Source organism: Micromys minutus (genome assembly GCF_963924665.1).
Source record: "Micromys minutus genome assembly, chromosome: 21".
NCBI classification, from domain to species: Eukaryota; Metazoa; Chordata; class Mammalia; order Rodentia; family Muridae; genus Micromys; species Micromys minutus.
The window spans coordinates 10,485,206-10,503,714 of NC_137956.1; the positions used below are offsets into that span (position 1 = coordinate 10,485,206).

The window sequence follows — 18,509 nt, forward strand, 5'->3', positions numbered from 1 at the left end:
ATAGATAGATAGATTAGATAAATAGATAGACAGACAGATGATAGATAGATGATAGATAGATGATAGATAGATAGATAGATGATAGATAGATAGATAGATAGATAGATAGATAGATAGATAGATAGATAGATAGATAGTGGATCAATTCAAACTAAAGTACACTATGGACAATAAATACAGATCTGAGCCTAAAAGTACAGTGAAGATTTGGGGAAACAACATTTTCAAGCAAAGCTTGTGTGTTTGTAATTCACATGTTTTAATGTATATTTTTTTACAAAAGTAAAAAACCCATGCCTCATAAGTATGCCTCCATTGTACTTAAAACAAATACATGAGAGAAGAAAAACACTTCTTCTGCAGAAGGCAGGGTACAGACAACATCCATGTTTTTAAGAATGCTTGCTCTCGCTGAAGGGGGCTGTGGCCTCATGGGAAGAACAACATTGTCAACCAACAAAATTCTCCACAGCTCCCATGGACTAGATTACCAACCATTAAGCAGGCATTGAGAGGCCCATGGCTTCAGTTGCATATGCAGTGGAGAATAGCAGTGTCTGGCATCAATGTGAGAAAAGACCTTTGGTCCAGGGAAGGCATGTTTTCCCAATGTAGGAGAATGCCAAGGCACTGAGGTGCAGAGGGTGATTGGGAGCTAGTGCACCTTCATGAAGACAAGTAAGGGGCAAAGGGGGAGGAAAGCAGGGTGGGCGAAGGGGATAACATTTCAAATGTAAATACAGAGAGTATCTAATAAAAAAGAATAGCAGGATAAAGATGAAAATTTTACAAAAATAAAAGTATTAGTTCATTCCCCCCCCCAAAAAAAAACAAAACAAAATAAAAAAAGCCTGCTCTCTATTTTGCTTAGGAGTGGTTCCTGTGCGTGCTGTAACAGTAGAAAGCATACATCCAGCATTTAAATCCCTTGAGAAACCTGACTAGGGCCATTTATCAAGATGATGCACACTCTTGTGTTCCTTATGTCTTTCTAATCACTTGGATATAATCTAGACACAGGAAACCATAATTGGTTTCCCTAGAAATACTCAAATGTCATCAAGCTATCTCCTCAAACACTGGTTAAACAAACACATCATGCAGAGAACCTAAGAATGACTTCAGACTATTAATGTCAAAAATGTGACTTTCTGTACTTCACATCTTCCAAGAAAATGTATTAGATACACGGAAATTCAGTGCCACCATTGTGCTAGGAGACATAAAATTTTATGCCTGAAAGAAATACCTGTAATATTTTTTAAATGTATCTTAAAGGCCATTGACATAGGTCAGGAGGCAGCAACAGCTCTTTCCACCAACACTGATGACGGCAAAAGTCTCCCAGGTGCTCAAATGGTGGAAGAAAAAAACCTGGCCTTCCAATTTTGCATTGATTTAACACACGTGCCATAGGTATTAGCATCATACTACAACCATGCTATTCCCACACTCTATACATGCTACATACACACACACACACACACACACACACACACACACACACACACTTTTAGAAGATAATTTCGAAAGGCCCTTTAAAGATGTTTGTCTGGAAATTACTTCACTTTTTTAGTTGCTTCAAGATGGTCTTTTTACATTCAGTATTTGGAAGGATGACAATAATGTTATTGGTGGCTTGTAGGCTGATAAAGTGGCAGAGGGGAAATGTTAAGGCATGGGTGAGCCACATTATTCTCTTTTTATTCCATTCTATAAAGAAAACAACGGTAGGGGCCTCCATCTGTTTTCCCTGTGTGTAAGTGATACCCCATCTTAAAATTGAGAGCTACATTGTCAGCTCCACATGTCTTTTGATGTCAATGTATGTAACATTTATTAAATGTCAAGTATTTTCATGGAACTCTAGACTAGTACACTATTAGTGGTGTTGTCAAGATAGAACGCCACCTGACTGAGTTCATAGTGTACCTGGGAGGGCAGCATGTGACTTTGGCTTGGTTAAGACAAGGGGGAGGAACTGATCAGAATGCAGCAGCCTTTTTAACCACCCTGCATGCAAGGGGATGTCCTTCCACTCTCTCACTCTTCAATGACACAAATCTTCCTAGGTACTCTTCTATGTTTTCAATTTCTGGACACATTTTATTTTAACCATTTACTGTTCACCTTGTACATCTGAAATGCAGGTTTCTAAAAATCTCCCTTCATAATTTCTTTTCCAGTCTTTTTTTTTTAATTACTGACCATAATAGAAGCAAACGAGCTCTTTCTAAGCCAGCACTCCATAAGGACAAAGCCATGTTCAGCTCGAGCGCCAAGATTCTGAAGCCCAATGGCAAGAAGCCGAACGAGTTCAATCTGGTATCTCAGTCGTGTTCGAGCCGGAGATGAACTCAGATCTCAAGGCGCAGCTGTGGAAACTATACATCACCACGGCCAAGGAAATCCAAGCCCGGCTAGTTGGTGAATTGGAAAAAAAAGCTCAGTGGGAAACATGTAGTCTTCATTGCTCATAGGAGGATTCTGCCCAAGCCAACACAGAAAAGCCGAAGGAAAAATAAGAAAAAGCACCGCAGAAGCCACACCCTGACAGCAGTGCACAAAGCCATCCTTGAGGACTTGGTCTTCCTAAGTGAGAGTGTGGGTAAGAGGATCCGTGTGAAACTGGAGGGCAGCCGGCTCTTAAAAGTTCATTTAGACAAGAAGAAAAGAAGGAGGAGGAGGAGGAAGAGGGGGAGGAGAAAGAAGAAGAAGAAGAAGAAGAAGAAGAAGAAGAAGAAGAAGAACAAGAAGAAGAACAAGAACAAGAACAAGAACAAGAACAAGAACAAGAAGAAAGCACATATTATGTGTTTTTGAGTACGTGGGAATGACAAGAAGCCTATTCTGAAAGACATGCTTACCCGTAGTCTCCTTTATTGATGTGATCAATTAATTCTGGATGAACAAGGCAAACATGTTGGGAACATTTCCATTGCTGTCCCGAGCATGTACTGTAAAGATAAAAAAGTTAAAAAAGCCCTTTGGCCTTTACAGGGTATGTTTCCAAAATATTAATAAGAGTAGTACATTGGTAAGTCATGGAACATTCTTGATTAATGTTAGCCATATAGATATTTGATTATTGGAGAAAATAAATCATAAAACCGGTGTTAGGTGCTGGTCAATGAGCTTCTGTCCTCTAAAGTAACTATATATAAACATAAAAAGCAAATTAAAATATAGATTTGATATACTTATATTTGAAAATTCTCTGCAAGTTAACTCAGTGTAATCAGCCTGTTTTCATGTATACTTACTGTGCAAAAAATAGAAATATTTATCATTTAGAATGTGTTTAATGAGTACTTCCTATATGGAGAAGACTTACTATAAAAATATCAAATTTGCTCTGCCACCTAGACCAGCAGTTAGGGAGTGTCTGGATCTGCCTGGAAAAGATGCACTTGCAGACCAGAGGCCCAGATGCTCTGCCACTTGGACCAGCAGATAACCTGGAATACAGGCCTGGTGAGGCTGTGGTGTGAGTACCCAGATCACAGACAGTGCTTGGAGCCAGTTCTTGTGGCACAAGTTTCTTTCAAGCCCACAATAAGAGAGTATTCGTATCTGTCCAGAAAGGCTGTGCTCCTGGACCAGATGCCCAGGTGCTCTGCAACCTAGACCATCAGGTAACCTGTGGCACAGACCTAGTAAGGTTGTTCACTGAGTACCCAGAACACAGGGAGCACTTTGTGGTGGTGCTTGTGGCAAAGGTTCCTTTCAGACCCACAGTAAGGGAGTACCCAGATCTGCTGGGAAAGGCTGTGTTCCCAGACCCAGGCATCCTGCCACTTGGGCCAGCAGATAACCAGGGGCACAGGCCTGGGGAGGCTGTAACTTGAGCTCCCAGAACACAGACAGTGCTTGGAGGCAGTGCTTGTGGCAAAAGTTCCTTTCTGGCCCACAGTAAGGAAGAATCCAGATCTGCCCTACCAGGAAGGCTTTGCTGGCAAACCTGACTCTAAGGAGCCCTTCCACCTAGATAGACTAGCAGGTAACCTGGGGTATATACCTAGTGAGGTTGTGTAGCAAGTACTCAGAGCACAGAGAGAACTTAGAGGCAGTGCCCAGGACTGTGTCAGAGAGAATTGTGATCTGCCTGGGGAAGGCAGTTCTGGAATATCAGTTCCACGGGTACTTTTACACCTGGACCAGAGGTGAACCTGACACAAAGGCCCAGGGAGGTCTCACCAAGAATTCTCAATGAGAAGAAGGTGCAGTACTCACTGGAAAAGGATTTATTTTGGCCTGAAGAAAGAACCAGATTCCCACCACTAGTATTTAGGACCAGTGGGCAAAGGGCCAAGCTCCCAGAGCAGCCTCACAGAAGCTCCCCCAACTGAGCTCACAAAGACAACTTCTCAAAAGAAACTATGAAAGCTAGAAGATCCTGGACAGACTTCATACAGACCCTAAGAGAACATAAATGTCATCCCAGGACACTATACCCAACAAAACTCTCAATCACCATAGATGGAGAGACCAAGATATTCCAGGACAAAACTAAACTTACAAGGTATCTGACCACAAATCCAGCCCTACAAAGAATAATAAATGGAAAACCCAACACAAGGAGGGAAACTACAACCTAGAAAAAGCAAGTAAATAACTAAGCAAGAAAAACAAAAGAAAAAAGACACACAGACATAATTCTACCTCTCAAAGCAAAAATAGCAGGAAACAGCAACCACTATTCTGTAATATTTGTTAACATAAATGGACTCAATTCCCCAATAAAGAGACATAGACTATCAAACTGGATACATAAACAGAATCCAGCATTTTGCTGCATACAGAAAACTCATCTCAGAGACAAAGACAGATAATATCTTAGAGCAAAGAAGCTGGAGAAAAAAACATTCTAAGCAAACGGCCCCAAGAAACAAGCTGGATTGGCCATTTTAATATCAAATACAGTAGATTTTCAACCAAAGAGTATCAAAAAAGATAAGGAAGGGCACTTTTTACTATGTACAGAAAAAAATTTATCAGGATAAATTCTCAATCCTTAATATATATTCTCCAGATACAAGAGCACCCATATTCATAAAAGAAACCCTACTAAAGCTCAAAACATACACTGCACCACGCACAATGATAGTGAAAGACTACAGCACCCCACTCTCATCAATGAACAGATCATGGAAGCAGAAACCAAAAAAGGACTCAGTAAAATTAGCAGACGTTATGAACCAATTGAAATTAATATACATCTACATAACATTTCACCCCAAAACAAAAGATCATACATTCTCAGCACTTCACAGAACCTTCTCCAAAATTTACCATATAGTCAGTCACAAAACAAGTCTCAATAGATATAAGAAGATTGAAATACTCCCATGTATCCTGTCAGGTCACTATGGACTAAGGATGGCCTTTAATAACAACAAAAACAACAGAAAGGGCATATAAACATGGAAGCTTAACAATGATCTACTCAGCAATAGCATGGTCAAAGAAGAAACAAAGAAAGAAATTAAGGATTTTCTAGAATTTAATGAAAATGAAAGCACAACATACCCAAACCTATGGGATACAATAAAAGCAGTATTAAGAGGAAAACTCATAACTCTGAGTGCCTCCAAAAAGAAACTGGAGAGAGCATACTCTAGCAGCCTGACATCAAAGCAGAAAGCTCTAAAATAAAAAGAAGCAGATACATCCAAGTGGAGTACATGGCAGGAAATAATCAAACCTAGAGCAGAAATCAACCAAGTAGAAACAAAAAGAACCATACAAAGAATTAACAAAACCAGGAGCTGGTTCTTTGAGAAAATCAAGAAGCTCGATAAACCCTTAGCCGGACTAATTACAGGGCAAAGAGAGAGTGTACAAATTAACAAACTCCGAAATGAAAGTGGAGACATAACAATTTTCCACTAAAACTGAGGAAATTCAGGAAATCATCAGTTCCTACTCTGACTCTGACTGTTTCCATGTTACATTTTGTTTTACATGTACTTTATGCTTATGGTAACTACTGGGACTTCAATGCATACTATCAAACCACTAAAAGAATTAAGTACTGACAAAAATATATTCATACAGTATTCCAAAATGCTTTTAAAAATCTATACATGTATCTCATTTTAAAAAAATAATGTTGTAAGAGAAAAAAAACATCAAATTTGTAGCTTGCATTAAATACGTACATAATTACATTTCCAAAACTGTTTTCTTGCTCCAGAAAATGTATGTCTTAGAGAATGCAACTTTAACCTAGATGTGTTTCCCTGTATTTCTTAATGAGCAGGGTCCTGCATTCCTGCAGAAATGCTCAGGCACAAGAGCCCTGGGCTGTGCTGCTTAAGTTACTCACCAGGAGTTGCAGTTTTCTTTAACTACTGCTCCTTCTTCATAATGTTGACTATCTCGGGAGCAACCTGGTAACAGAACATGCAAGCAAATGAGAATCCTGAGCCCAGTAAACCATATCCGTGTGACATGCAATTTATGATTGTCATTAGGTGGTGGGATGTGAAAAACTACTTAGTGCCAATCTGATGGCAGGCTCCATCTGGTCTGTGTTGGGGTTTATATATCAAATTCTTTTGTGTTTCTTCTGTGAGGTTTTGTTTTCATGGTGTGCATTACATCCCAAAAATCAATCAATGTGGAATCCATGAAGAAGAGGCCGTAGAGAGGTTATAGAAACCAGAGGTTGTGAAGGACTTCGGGAAGTCAGTGTCTTCCACATACAACAGGACAGATGCAAATATAAATTCACAGAAATCATAGCAGTGCCCAGGGTCAAGTCAAGTAGAGTACCAGCACTGAGATTCCAGTGCACATGGGATCTTAATCCTATTTAAGAAACTGTTTTCAATTGATAGCTCCCTACAAAGGACAATTAGTGTTCTACAGTTCAGTGCCATGGAAGAGGATGACAAGCCCACTCCAGGGCAGGCCCCAAGCTCAGCAGCACAGATGACCCCCATGTTGTTTTGTGTGTAAGATTTTTATTTGTTTTTTTTTTTTTTTTGGTTATTGTTTTAGTTAGGACATTTTTGTCTTATTGTGTTTGTTTAGATTTTCTATTTTAAGGGCTTTTTTTTGAGGTGGGGTAGGAGCAAGATAGACAGACAAGGATAATGTGTAGGGAGGTAAAGAATGTGTATGAGAAGCTGGGGGAAGAAATACATGATTAAATATATAAGAGAAATATTTAAATAAGAGAGATAAGAAAAAGAGAGCCAAATGCATCTTAACTCTACTGAAATTGGCTTTAATTGGTTTATAAGATTACACAAATTACCAGATAATGATGTTGAATTGTGATAAGATGAAAAGTGTCAGCAAAGCATTAGGAAAATAATATCCAGGTTAAAAATTAGGTCAGTTTTCAAAATATAATTCTTAGAAATTTAAAATCAATGCTGAATTAGCAAAAAGAACCCCTCTTTGTATAATGGAGCTTTTTAAGACAAACATATGTAATTGATGTATAATATCAATTGCTCCAAATTTAGCAAAAGAAATTCTAATCTCCTAATATCAATTGCCTTGAATTTAGCAAAAGAAATTATAATCTTCTTACCTTGATAGGGGTTAACACAGTGTAAAGAGTCCCCAGGAGATTTGATTCAACTGCTAGTCACAGTGTGATAGACAACTTTGTATTTAGATCCCTTTGATTTTTCCACTGATATTCTGTTTAATGAACTAAAGCTCCAAGTATCTGTGTTTCTCCACTCATTTCCTTTAGAAATCTGATATTCCATAATCATTGACTGGGCTCTCCTGAGTAAGTATCTCTTATAGTAAGATAAACTCAAGTAAAGGGGGTATTTAACTTTAAATTAAGCTTATTTTTTAATTACATCACAAGTGAGGTAGTTTTAATAATGAGGCATATTTATTATTTAATATTATTTAATAATGAGTAAAAGTCATTACTGCAATAAAGATTCAGACAGTCTCATGAGATGAATTCTAAAGCTGGAGGTTTGTATCAGTAGTTAAATACTTACTTAACACAAAGTAAGACTTCTGTTTTTTATATTTTAGGTTAAATCTAAGCTAGGCAACTAAATGGAGGTATTTATTCATAGAATTCCAGAAATGATAATATTCTGGGAGAAAGGGAGTGAGGGAGGGAGGGAGAGAGAGAGAGAGGGAGAGAGAGAGAGAGAGAGAGAGAGAGAGAGAGAGAGAGAGAGAGAGAGAGAGAGAGAGAGAGAGAGAGAGAATTGTAATATGAAAGAGGAATTGAGCCGACAAGGAATACAGGACTCCAAGCTCATGAGAAAGACCAAGTTCAACTGAAGCTGGGACCAAGATGGAACTAAGAAGATGATGCGAATCCTTCGATAATGGAGACATAAAATAATTCCTTTTCTTTTCTGTAAAATTCTCTGAGTGAGTTAATCAAGTTGTTTATACATATAACAGTTGTGTAAAAAGCATTACACCAAATTAAAAGTAAACCTGATGACTTTTAAATTAAGAGAATCTTATGACTTTAACAGCTTTTAGAACCAGGCAAATCAATTACTTGGAGAGGAAAATAGTTGGTCCTGTTGCTGCAAGAAAGGATAATGCGATGCATGTGATTTATTTTAAAATATTTCATCACAGTGCGTTATAACTATGTGTGAAGGTTGAAGGGGCACTGTGGGGAAGACAATGTGTCCTATAATGAGAAACCCACACCCTCGGGGTGTGCACTAGCCTGCATTCTAAGATGCCAGACTTGAGGCTGTCTGCTTTGAGTGCTTACATTATCCACCTGTTCAATGTTCAGCACCAGAATTAGCATACTAAAGATAAAACTTGGATTTTTTTTATTTTGTAAAATTAGCAGCTTGACACTGAACCCATTAGTTCTAAAACATTCACACCAGTTAAATTAATAGTGTTCAGTTTATGTGGTTAGGTAAAACGTTTCACTGTCACACTGAACCTCTCACATAACGGTTCATATGTATCTATTATTCATTAAGGGCAAATCATATACAATCATGGACCCAGCCTTCTCAGATTGAACTTTATCCTGCATCCTGCAACAACACTTAAGATCTGCCAGTTTGATACCTACTGCAAGGGAAATGGGACCCAACCTCTGTAACATTATCACATGGTCCCCCAGTATTTTTTCTTTTAAGAATTGAATTTCCTATAGCAGAGAGACTTGAAATTTCACCCACATTACAGAGCTTTTTTTAACCAATGTATTTTGGGGTTGGTTTATACGTGTAGGGAAATTTGAAAAATCACTGTAATTGATCTTTATTCAAATATGGTTTTAAAAGTTGCAAAGAGATCAAGGAACTCATACAACTCAAAAATTCAAATAAGTCAGTGATTCATATATATACATATATGTCACTGTCACACACATATGCATATTTGTATATGTATGTGTGTGTACATGTATGCATGTATGTATTTGTATATATATGTATGTATATGCATGTGTGTATGCTATACTTCTACCTTATAATAATGATATATTTATCTTTAATCCTTGAGATAATGTAGAATTTGAAGGTTTTTATTTAAACAGTTATCATGGCAGAAATAGAAATGGCCATAAAACTAGGTTGTGTAAAACTCATAATCAGTAAGTGCACATGTAGCATCATAGAGAAAAACTGCTTTGTATATACAATAGAGTGGAAATAATATATAATTTTTTTTCTGTTAGTTAATTTTGCACATTTCTTCAATTTTATGCAGTACTCTTTCAACAAATTATTTCTCAAGGTAAGACAAAACAAAAGGGAAACTTATCTTTCTTGAAAGCAATTATAGTCAGTGTGAACTTTTTCCTACTAACTAAAATGAGTAATTGCTTTTATCCATAATGAGTAGTCTAAAAGCTACCCCTGGAACATAAATTCCACTAAATTATAACTGAGCTGAAATCTTTGCAATCCTCCCTCTCAAGCAAAAAACGTTCAAGAGATACAAATGACTTTTCATAATGAACTATATGTTTTAAATAAGCAAACTCTGGCTATACTTTAGTATCTTGGAAATGATAACTGTTGGTATCAGCTGTATGGGGGACAATACCTGAAATCTCCCAAATCAGGAGAAAGGCTGAGGCAGAAAGCTTGCTGTGAATTTAAGACTGTTCTGGACTACACAGTGAGGTCCAGTCCAGCTTGGGTTTCAACATGAGAACCTGTCAATTTTGTCAATGAAACTGAGTCATTTGATTTTATAAAAATTAATATTCAAGATGATATAATACTAATATGCAAGGGACCTGGGTCTCTAATAATCAGGAAGCAGAGGCAAGAGACTTGTCTGAATCCAAGCATTCAAGTCTAGCTTGGGAAACAAAACAAAGTCCTATCTCAAGCCTAGCTTGGGAAACAAAGCAAAGTATAAACATTATATAATAACCTAGTTTCACTGTGAATTTTGCTACTATGGGTAAACTTACACATACACACTAAAAAAGTAACAAAACTTTGACTTGTGCTACTTTGCAACACACAAAAATTGGATATAGTAGGAATGCACATAAACAGAGAATGATTGTTAGCAAAGAGGATGTGCAGGAGACTCTCCACATTGACTTCCTGTCGTTGCTGATACCCATTTGTCATGGAGAAAACAGAAAGAGAAGTAAAGAGAAAATCACAAAGAGCTAGACATGCATGAAGACAGAGACAGACCTGAACCATTATCTGTCTGAACAGAGTAAGAAAGAAAATTGTCTTTAACCGAAGATACTTTAAAAATTAATAAATTCATAAAATTATCCCACATAATTTATAATGACACATTAAATATGTTGAGCCCTAAATGGACTTTAATTAACTCAATTCTATCTGTCCAGAGATGATACAGAGGAGAAATAACATATTTCAATTTCACTGTCTATAGCTCCAGACACACATTTATAGACAGGCAGTGTACGATATGAGACTTGCATCTTTAGTGCGATACCCAGAGTCCTTGAGGAATCATGCTTTTCCTCCTGTCCATTGCTGATTCGTACACATTCAGCATGCATATCACATTCCCTCTGGTGATAAATGCAGCCCACCCCACTTATCCTCTACATGACAATTGACTATAATCTTGTCACAATTACTGCCCCTGGATGTCATTAGTCCCTCTAGGGTAAGACTGTGTCTTTCAAAGTTTCTGCTTTAACACCATCTGATCATAATTACTGTAAGGCTTGTCCATGCTACCTCGTTTCTTCATCCTCCCATACCTCGTAACATCTGAAGCACACAAACATTGAGGAGCAGAAGTATCGTTAGGATTGGAACCCATTGCTTACACATTACCAAGAGCTTCAAGATGGCGCTGACTAAGCTTGATTGAGAGCCTTCTGAGAATGGGAAGTCTTTGACTCTACTGTTACACATCTACACCTCTAAGACACTTCACCCTGATCTAGTGGCCCATTGTCTGATGAGTTCTAATGTGATGTCAAATGCCCAACATGGCCCGAATGGTCTCGTGTAAAATAACTCATAGTCACGTCCCAAACTGAGCCCCTCCCTCTCACCCACCCCTCATCAGGATTCTCTGGAAGCCACAGCTTTCTTCCAGTTGATAAACAACACTGTGATCTTCAGGTTTGTAACAACTATCAGGTTTGTAACACTCCTGTGCAAATTGGTCTCCAACTCAGCTCCTCCTTTATCGTGTGGCAGCTTGTATGTTTTCTCTTCCTGGTCCTCTGGGGAGACAGATAGTGCATAGCCTGGTACATATTAATATTCTTTTGGGTTAGACTTTCACGGGACACTTGGTTTGTATGTAAGTGCATTGCCTAAGGATGCAACACCTTATTTTTGAAACAGGGTTTGTCACTGATGTGGAACAGGTACAGTAGATTAGCAGGCCACCGAGTCCCTGAAGCTTGCCTACCCTTGCCTTTCTGGCCCAGGTATCATAAAGACCTGCCACCAATACTGTTTCCTATGTGACTTCTGGATGTGAGAGGCAAGTCCTTGCATGGGCAAGGCAAATGCTCTCATTATGTAAGCTACTTCCACAGTCCAGAGGAACACTCTTGTTTTCTTCAAAGACTGCATCACTATTTTCAGCTTCTCAGTAAATTTCCTGAAGTTCTCCCTATGCATCCAACTTTATTAGTGTTTATAACAATAAGGCGTTTCCCGATGCCAGCACAACAGGGATACTTGAATTGTGGAAGGAAAGCTAGAGTTTTCATACCTAGGAGATTATCTGTCAGTTTGAAAAATGAAAGAAATGTTTGCTGAGATGTCTGTTATTAAAATTAAGGCTGGGAGTAATTAAAAATTTTGTGGACAATTCTAAATAATAAATATACATTTAAAAAAAGCTTTTTATAAAACTTATAGACCGGGTATGCTTATTGAAAATAAGAGTGGCGAATACCATTTCTATTTTGAAATAGGATTTTTAAGTGCCTTCTAATTACATGTTCAAGTCCCATTCAAAAATGGTATGATAGGGCTCTAATTAACTACAAACTTCTGATGAAGAGATGTACGCTGTGAGAGCTTCATTTAGGGAGGTGTATAGAGTACATTTGTTCATGTGCCCTAGGTAGCAACTTCCCCAAGCCAATATCCATTCTCCTTTAACTGCATCTGTGTAGAAAATAATATTCTACTTATCTTTCTACACATTGCTTCTATAAACCTTTTGGGTCCTAGACTTTTATAGGAATCTTTTATGCAACCCCCACTTTCTCTTTAATAACCATATTTAGACATGCAGCCCAGGTTGTTGTCAACATCACTGTGTAGCTGAGGGTAAACCTGTACATTTATCATTCTACCTCTAGGGTGCTAGAGTAACAGATGCGTGCTACTATGTCCAGTTTGTGTGATGCTGAGGCTCGAACCCACAGCTTCACACATGCTATGCAAGCATCCTACCAATAGAACCATGTTCATACCCCTCTCTTTGACAGTCTTAAAATTTCAAGAGTGGTGAAATAAGACAAAAATATATGTGAAGAATTTATTTATCCTCAGGCAAGGGTACTTACTAGTTTTATTTTGCTTTAATTATGTTTGATGTTGTTACTAATATTATGAACTCTAATGCTACGGGAAGGAGATGTGAGAAGAGAGGAAGGGAGGGGAGGAGAGAGGAGAGGAAGGAAGGGGAGGGGAGGGGAGGGGGGATGAGGGAGGGAGGGAGGTAAAGAAGGGAGGGGAGGGGAGGGGAAAGGAGGGGAGGGGAGGGGAGGGGAGGGGAGGGGAGGGGAGGAAAGAGGAGAGGAGAGGAGAGGAGAGGAGAGGAGAGGAGAGGAGAGGAGAGGAGAGGAGAGGGGAAGAGATAAGGCTCTCAAATCTAATGACTAGTATAATGTTCAAACACATTCCCAAAGCCTACCTTCTGGGTGTAAAGGCTGTTGGACGGAAGTCCCATCTTTTCCTTCGCTGCAAAATAACTTGTAATCAGGACAGCAATCAGAGGTGTCCCGCTCACAGAAGCTGTCACAGTAACACACTGCATTGGCTTCATAGAACTGAGTAACACAGGAGTCATCTCTAGCTTCACAACAGCCAAAGCGCCTACAGTATTCCCCTTGGAAAATGGCCCTTTTATGCCGGAGACCTTCAAAAATGGTGCGGTTTCTAGTGAAACTCGGCCCTGGATCCACTTCTCCCTGAAATAAAGAATGAGTCTCTGAACAGATTTCTGTCGTCAAATAGAAGATTAAGATGTTATATCCGGTCCACATTCTCTGGTTGTTGGTACAGCTTCCTCTTTCAGCTCTACGATTCTTTTAGACGTGTTTTTTTTTTTTTCCTTGAAACCTGATCAGTAATCATCAGAATACCTCAGCCTGGACCTTGAGACTCATTCTTGAGCCTCTTACAGTTAAACATTAATCTAAAAACTTTCAGTGTTTGCACAAGATAATGCAAGTGTTAGAATTAGACTATTATAATTTATCTAAAGTTTTAAAAATGTATATCTCACACAATGTTCCAAAGTTTCTATGATCCTCAAAAACAAACAAACAAACAAAACCTATCTATGATCTTAAGTATAAGTGATACTTGAAATATTGCTTGTCGTTCAGAAAATCTAGGTTACTAAATCTAAGAAAACAACCCCCAGTATAGGCATGTCCCAAAATGTGGTTGTAAAATCACTGGCAAGGTGCAGGAAATTCAAAAGCCAAAAATACAATTTCTCATTTCACCTGCTTGTGTGGTCACTAAACCCAGTGTCTGCCCCATGGACAGCAGTTCCTCTGAATCATGCACACGTTGGCAGGCTGGTTTCATCTCTCATCTAGATCTCATTTACCTACCACCAGCATGGCAATGTCTGGGCTGGTCAAAGCCCTAGTCAGCAAGAATACTCTGACTTTGACCTTATTTCTCCCCACCCCAGTTTCTACCTAGAGTTAACAGGGGAACTGGACACTCTGGGAAGCATTTTCAGCCAAGAAAGTCAGGTCTCCCTGCTAAGCAGCTTGGGGGAAGGGAGCTGTAAGGTACACTCAGAGGTCAAGATGTTTGGTATTCTGTGAAGCTATGCATTTACAGTGGATCTTGCCAGACCATATTTATTCATTAACTACCGTAACTGCCTTTGTGGAATAAATAACTAGAAGGCAATGAATCAGCAAGAGTGGCTAGGTGAACTATTGAAAACCATCTGCCTTAGCAATCAGAGACCTGGACTTCCATCCACAAGCAATTTCCTGACTCCATGGCCTGTGAATCACTATTTACTTATATACTCTTTGATTATTTCCCTACACACAAGGGTTCTTCCTCTCATGGCTATTTCATAACTTAGATTTATCATCCATATATTCCCTGATCATGCTCTGCTTTTGATTTATCATTCTTTTCCTCATTTTGGCACTTTGCTTGGGTAGTGAACTGTTGGATAAAAACAAGTGTATTTATTTCTTTATGTTTAAAAGATTCTTCACCATCTTGGTATCACCATCATATCCCCTGTCTTACTTCTTGCCTAGTAACTGATGATTCTAGCCTTTTGCTTTATACTTAGTCAGCGAACTTCCCTACCATGTATGAGGTCCAATCACATTAGTAATTTTTGTATCAAAGGACCTGCATCTTGTTTTCTAAATGGCTAAATTCATTTACACTTCTACCAGCAGTGTACAGCTCAACTTATCTCCATATCATCACAAATATTTGCTATATTATTGCTCTTTTATCATAGCCATTCTAGCAGATATGAGGTGACCAATCATGGCTTTACTATTATTTCCATTAATTAAATGTATTTTCTGTACTTATTAGCCACTTGTGTAGATATTCCCTTGAGAAACATCTATTTGTGACTTAAGCATTTTAACACAGTCTTAAATTTTTTCTTCCATAATATTTAATCCACAGATTAAATTTTCCATGGATTTAATATGATAATCCCATGTATGATTATCACGCACTTGAATTATCTTTACCCTTCAATGCCCTCTTATCTCCACTCACCTTCCCAATGTTCCCTTTTCTCTTTACATATGGCCTCACTTCTACATCCATCCATTGTATGTGTGTGTGTGTGCAAGTGTGCATAAGAGTGTGTGTGTATGTGCATGTGTGCATAAGAGTGTGTGTGTGTGCATGTGTGTGTGCATGTGTGTGTGCATGTGTGTGTGTGTGTGTGTGTGTGTGTAATGAGGACTAACCTCAGGGTGGCAGGCTTCACCTTTATCTTGAAAAGAGACCTAGGATGAAACCATGAGTTGATGAAGACAGGTTGTCTTGGAAAGATACCTAAAACCTTGCAAGTATAAGGATCCTTTCTTAGATGTGGACTCTTTGATTCAATATTGGCCAATTTCTTCTCCGCAGAGTTAACTTAATGTTTTAAAATGAAGAATTTTATTGACTAAAGAAAATATATATATGGTAGTATGTGATCACATATGATTTTTGCAGCTTTCTCTAGTGATAGAGATTATAACATCTTTTATATCGTGTTTATGGTGTGTGTGTGTGTGTGTGTGTGTGTGTGTGTGTGTGTTTAGTTTTACAAGCTAGGGATCAAGAGACTAATCAAGGTCACACAAAAAAGTTGGCTCACAGAACATTCCCCTGCCTCATCTGTTCTTCTGTCTGAATAGTCACCTGAGTTTCTTGACTAAAGTCTGGCCTCCATCCATGACATCAGAAAAAAAAATTGTTCCATGTCTTTTTCCAAGCAAGTGTGATTTTTAAAGAAGAGAGAAAATAGTGGAGGTATGTGCTAGAGGTAGAAATCCTAGGCAAGGATAATGAGTTTTGCCAACTGGCTAATTGTGTATTATAAAAGTGTCCAAATATAGAAAGAATTTTCTTAATCAGGATTATGATCATTAATGTAAACCCAGTATCTAATTACACAATGCTGATAAAAATAGATATTAAAAACATCAAGGACCCATCTGATAGACAAGGGGATCTTACAGTACAATGCTGGGTGCTGGTTGAGGTCTGAGATTTTTGGCAGTCTTGTTCATAGACTTCTCTTATCTCGTTACTGTTAAGTGGATGATTTAGGTATCACTTTCTTCTTGTTTTCTTTTTCAACATCTTTACCTATTTATGTATCAATGCAGAGCTGTACAGTATGGTGATTTGTGAAAATGTATATTTAGACAAACCAGATTATCAACACAGAAACTTCTAATAAACCAATATGATGTGTTCCTCTGAGCCTGAAAGGAAAAGAGATTGACTGAAGCCTTGCCTCGCCTCATTTCTGTATTCTTGCTCTTGATACAAGGCCTCCTGAAGAAACATTGTTTTCAACCCTTTGCTTCTTAGTGGACTATGAATCAGTTTTTCAAATTCTATAATTAAAAATGCCCCCAAGGAAACCAAAAAAATTAAACAAAATGAAGGGGAATCCACAACGGAAATGAGGGACCAAAGACAAAGGACAGGAGAGAAAAAGTCACTGGAAATCTCTATGCAGAAGGATGCTGCACATATAAGTCACAATCAAGTTTCACTTCAGAATTTTCATTTTAATACATTGGAATTGGAAGTAATGGAGAAGCAAAAGCATTAATTCTAGAGATTAAAAAAAATGCTTAATTAGTACTTCATTTCACAAGACTCACTCGAGAAGAGAAATAGGCCTGCTATCTCAAACCAAATATACCTAACACCTCCAGTGTTATAATGCTTTGAAGAAGGTAAACAGTCTTTCAGTTTTACCTAAAGGAATGTTGGTCAATGAGGATGTAGCTCACGAAGTAAAGCATGTGCCTGGTGTTCAAGAGGCCCTGGGGTGGGCTCCCAACCAGTACAGAAAGGAAGTGAATTTCAAACAGGTTCGAACTGGCATACCATATAATAGTATGCGGATTAATGATCCTAATCCTTAAAGACAAGTCTAGGATACCCAGAAGGTAAACCTGTTAAGAAACTATTTCAATGCAGTGCCACCCCCTCCTATTAAGCTTGGTTTGGGGGCATGTAAAAGGTTTTCATGAGGGCACAGAGAGAGATGCTGGGAAGTCCTTCTGGTGGATAAAAGGAAAATAACACCAAGTGATATTACACAAGAGGCTGTTTGCCATGCCATTTGTATAACAAGGAAAAGAATGCAACACAAAGCACACCTGCAAAACTGATTGGCCCACATAGCTATATCTTGAGCAACATGTAAGTACTAACTCGGGGACTTCAAAAGTTAAAAGCCATGCTTGGTTGTACTGACAAACACTCTCCTAGAAATGTGACAGCTCAGTTTCCCTGGAGGATTTGTTGACTTGGCTTTTATCTTGAAGTTCTAATGGAACTGTCAGCCACTGGGACCCATTTCTACCACCTCTTAGGGGTTTCTTACCCCACAGGAACCTAGACCCTCTCTCTAGTCCACCAGGTCCCAGTGGACACTGACTGTATAAAGAGCAGTGTTGATCAGATACAAGACTCCCAAACATGATCATGATTTACACACTTTCAACCCTTCCTTAACTCTGGAAATGACAATGTTCTCTTCAAGCATTCTCCCTTATTTTTCTTTTCTAGTCAGCAGAAAATTTAGTCAAATGCAGCCAAAAATTTCATTTATTATAAACATTTAGTATTTATTCTTTAACAATTTCATCCATATGATGTATCTTAATCATATCTACCCTCGACTCACCCAAACCTTCCTCTGCCACAAAGCAAAGATTTTGTGAGGAAGAAAGTTACCACAATTTCTTAACAAGACAAGAATAAGGTCAAAATGATGTTTCTAAAATATTAGCTCTTGATAGTGATTGCTCCAAGAGCCAAAAACACCTAACAAAAAGAAACCCTACACCAGAGAAGCCCTCTTCTGAGTTGTTAAACAGAGCTGACTAAAAGACTGGCCAACATATAGTCTAATGCTGTTGTCCTTAGTTATTCTCCAGATATAGAAAGTAAGTCCCTATCTCTAAATATATGATATACTTCAAAAACAGGGCCCAGAACCCTGAGCTGTAACTGATCTGAATACCCCCTTTATGCAAACTAGCTTTTATGATACCAAAAGGCACCATGAAAGCTTCCAAAAGAGGGAAAAAAACAACAGTCATACTAAGCTATGATGCCTATGGAGCATGTCAATGA

At 38.4% G+C, this 18,509-nt stretch overlaps 1 protein-coding gene across 1 annotated transcript in view; it reads right to left on the bottom strand.

Annotated features, from left to right (window-relative positions):
• The window catches only part of TINAG (tubulointerstitial nephritis antigen), a gene marked incomplete at both ends in the record, with an annotated part of 77,689 nt that extends 64,023 nt beyond the window's left edge, over window positions 1–13,666 (bottom strand). Inside the window, 3 exons of the mRNA XM_080934553.1 lie at window positions 2,868–2,957; window positions 6,329–6,392; window positions 13,315–13,666. Of these exons, the coding sequence (XP_080790679.1) occupies window positions 2,868–2,957; window positions 6,329–6,392; window positions 13,315–13,666 (506 nt within the window). The remainder of the gene's footprint in view (window positions 1–2,867; window positions 2,958–6,328; window positions 6,393–13,314) is intronic.
• Window positions 13,667–18,509: the final 4,843 nt, after the last annotated feature.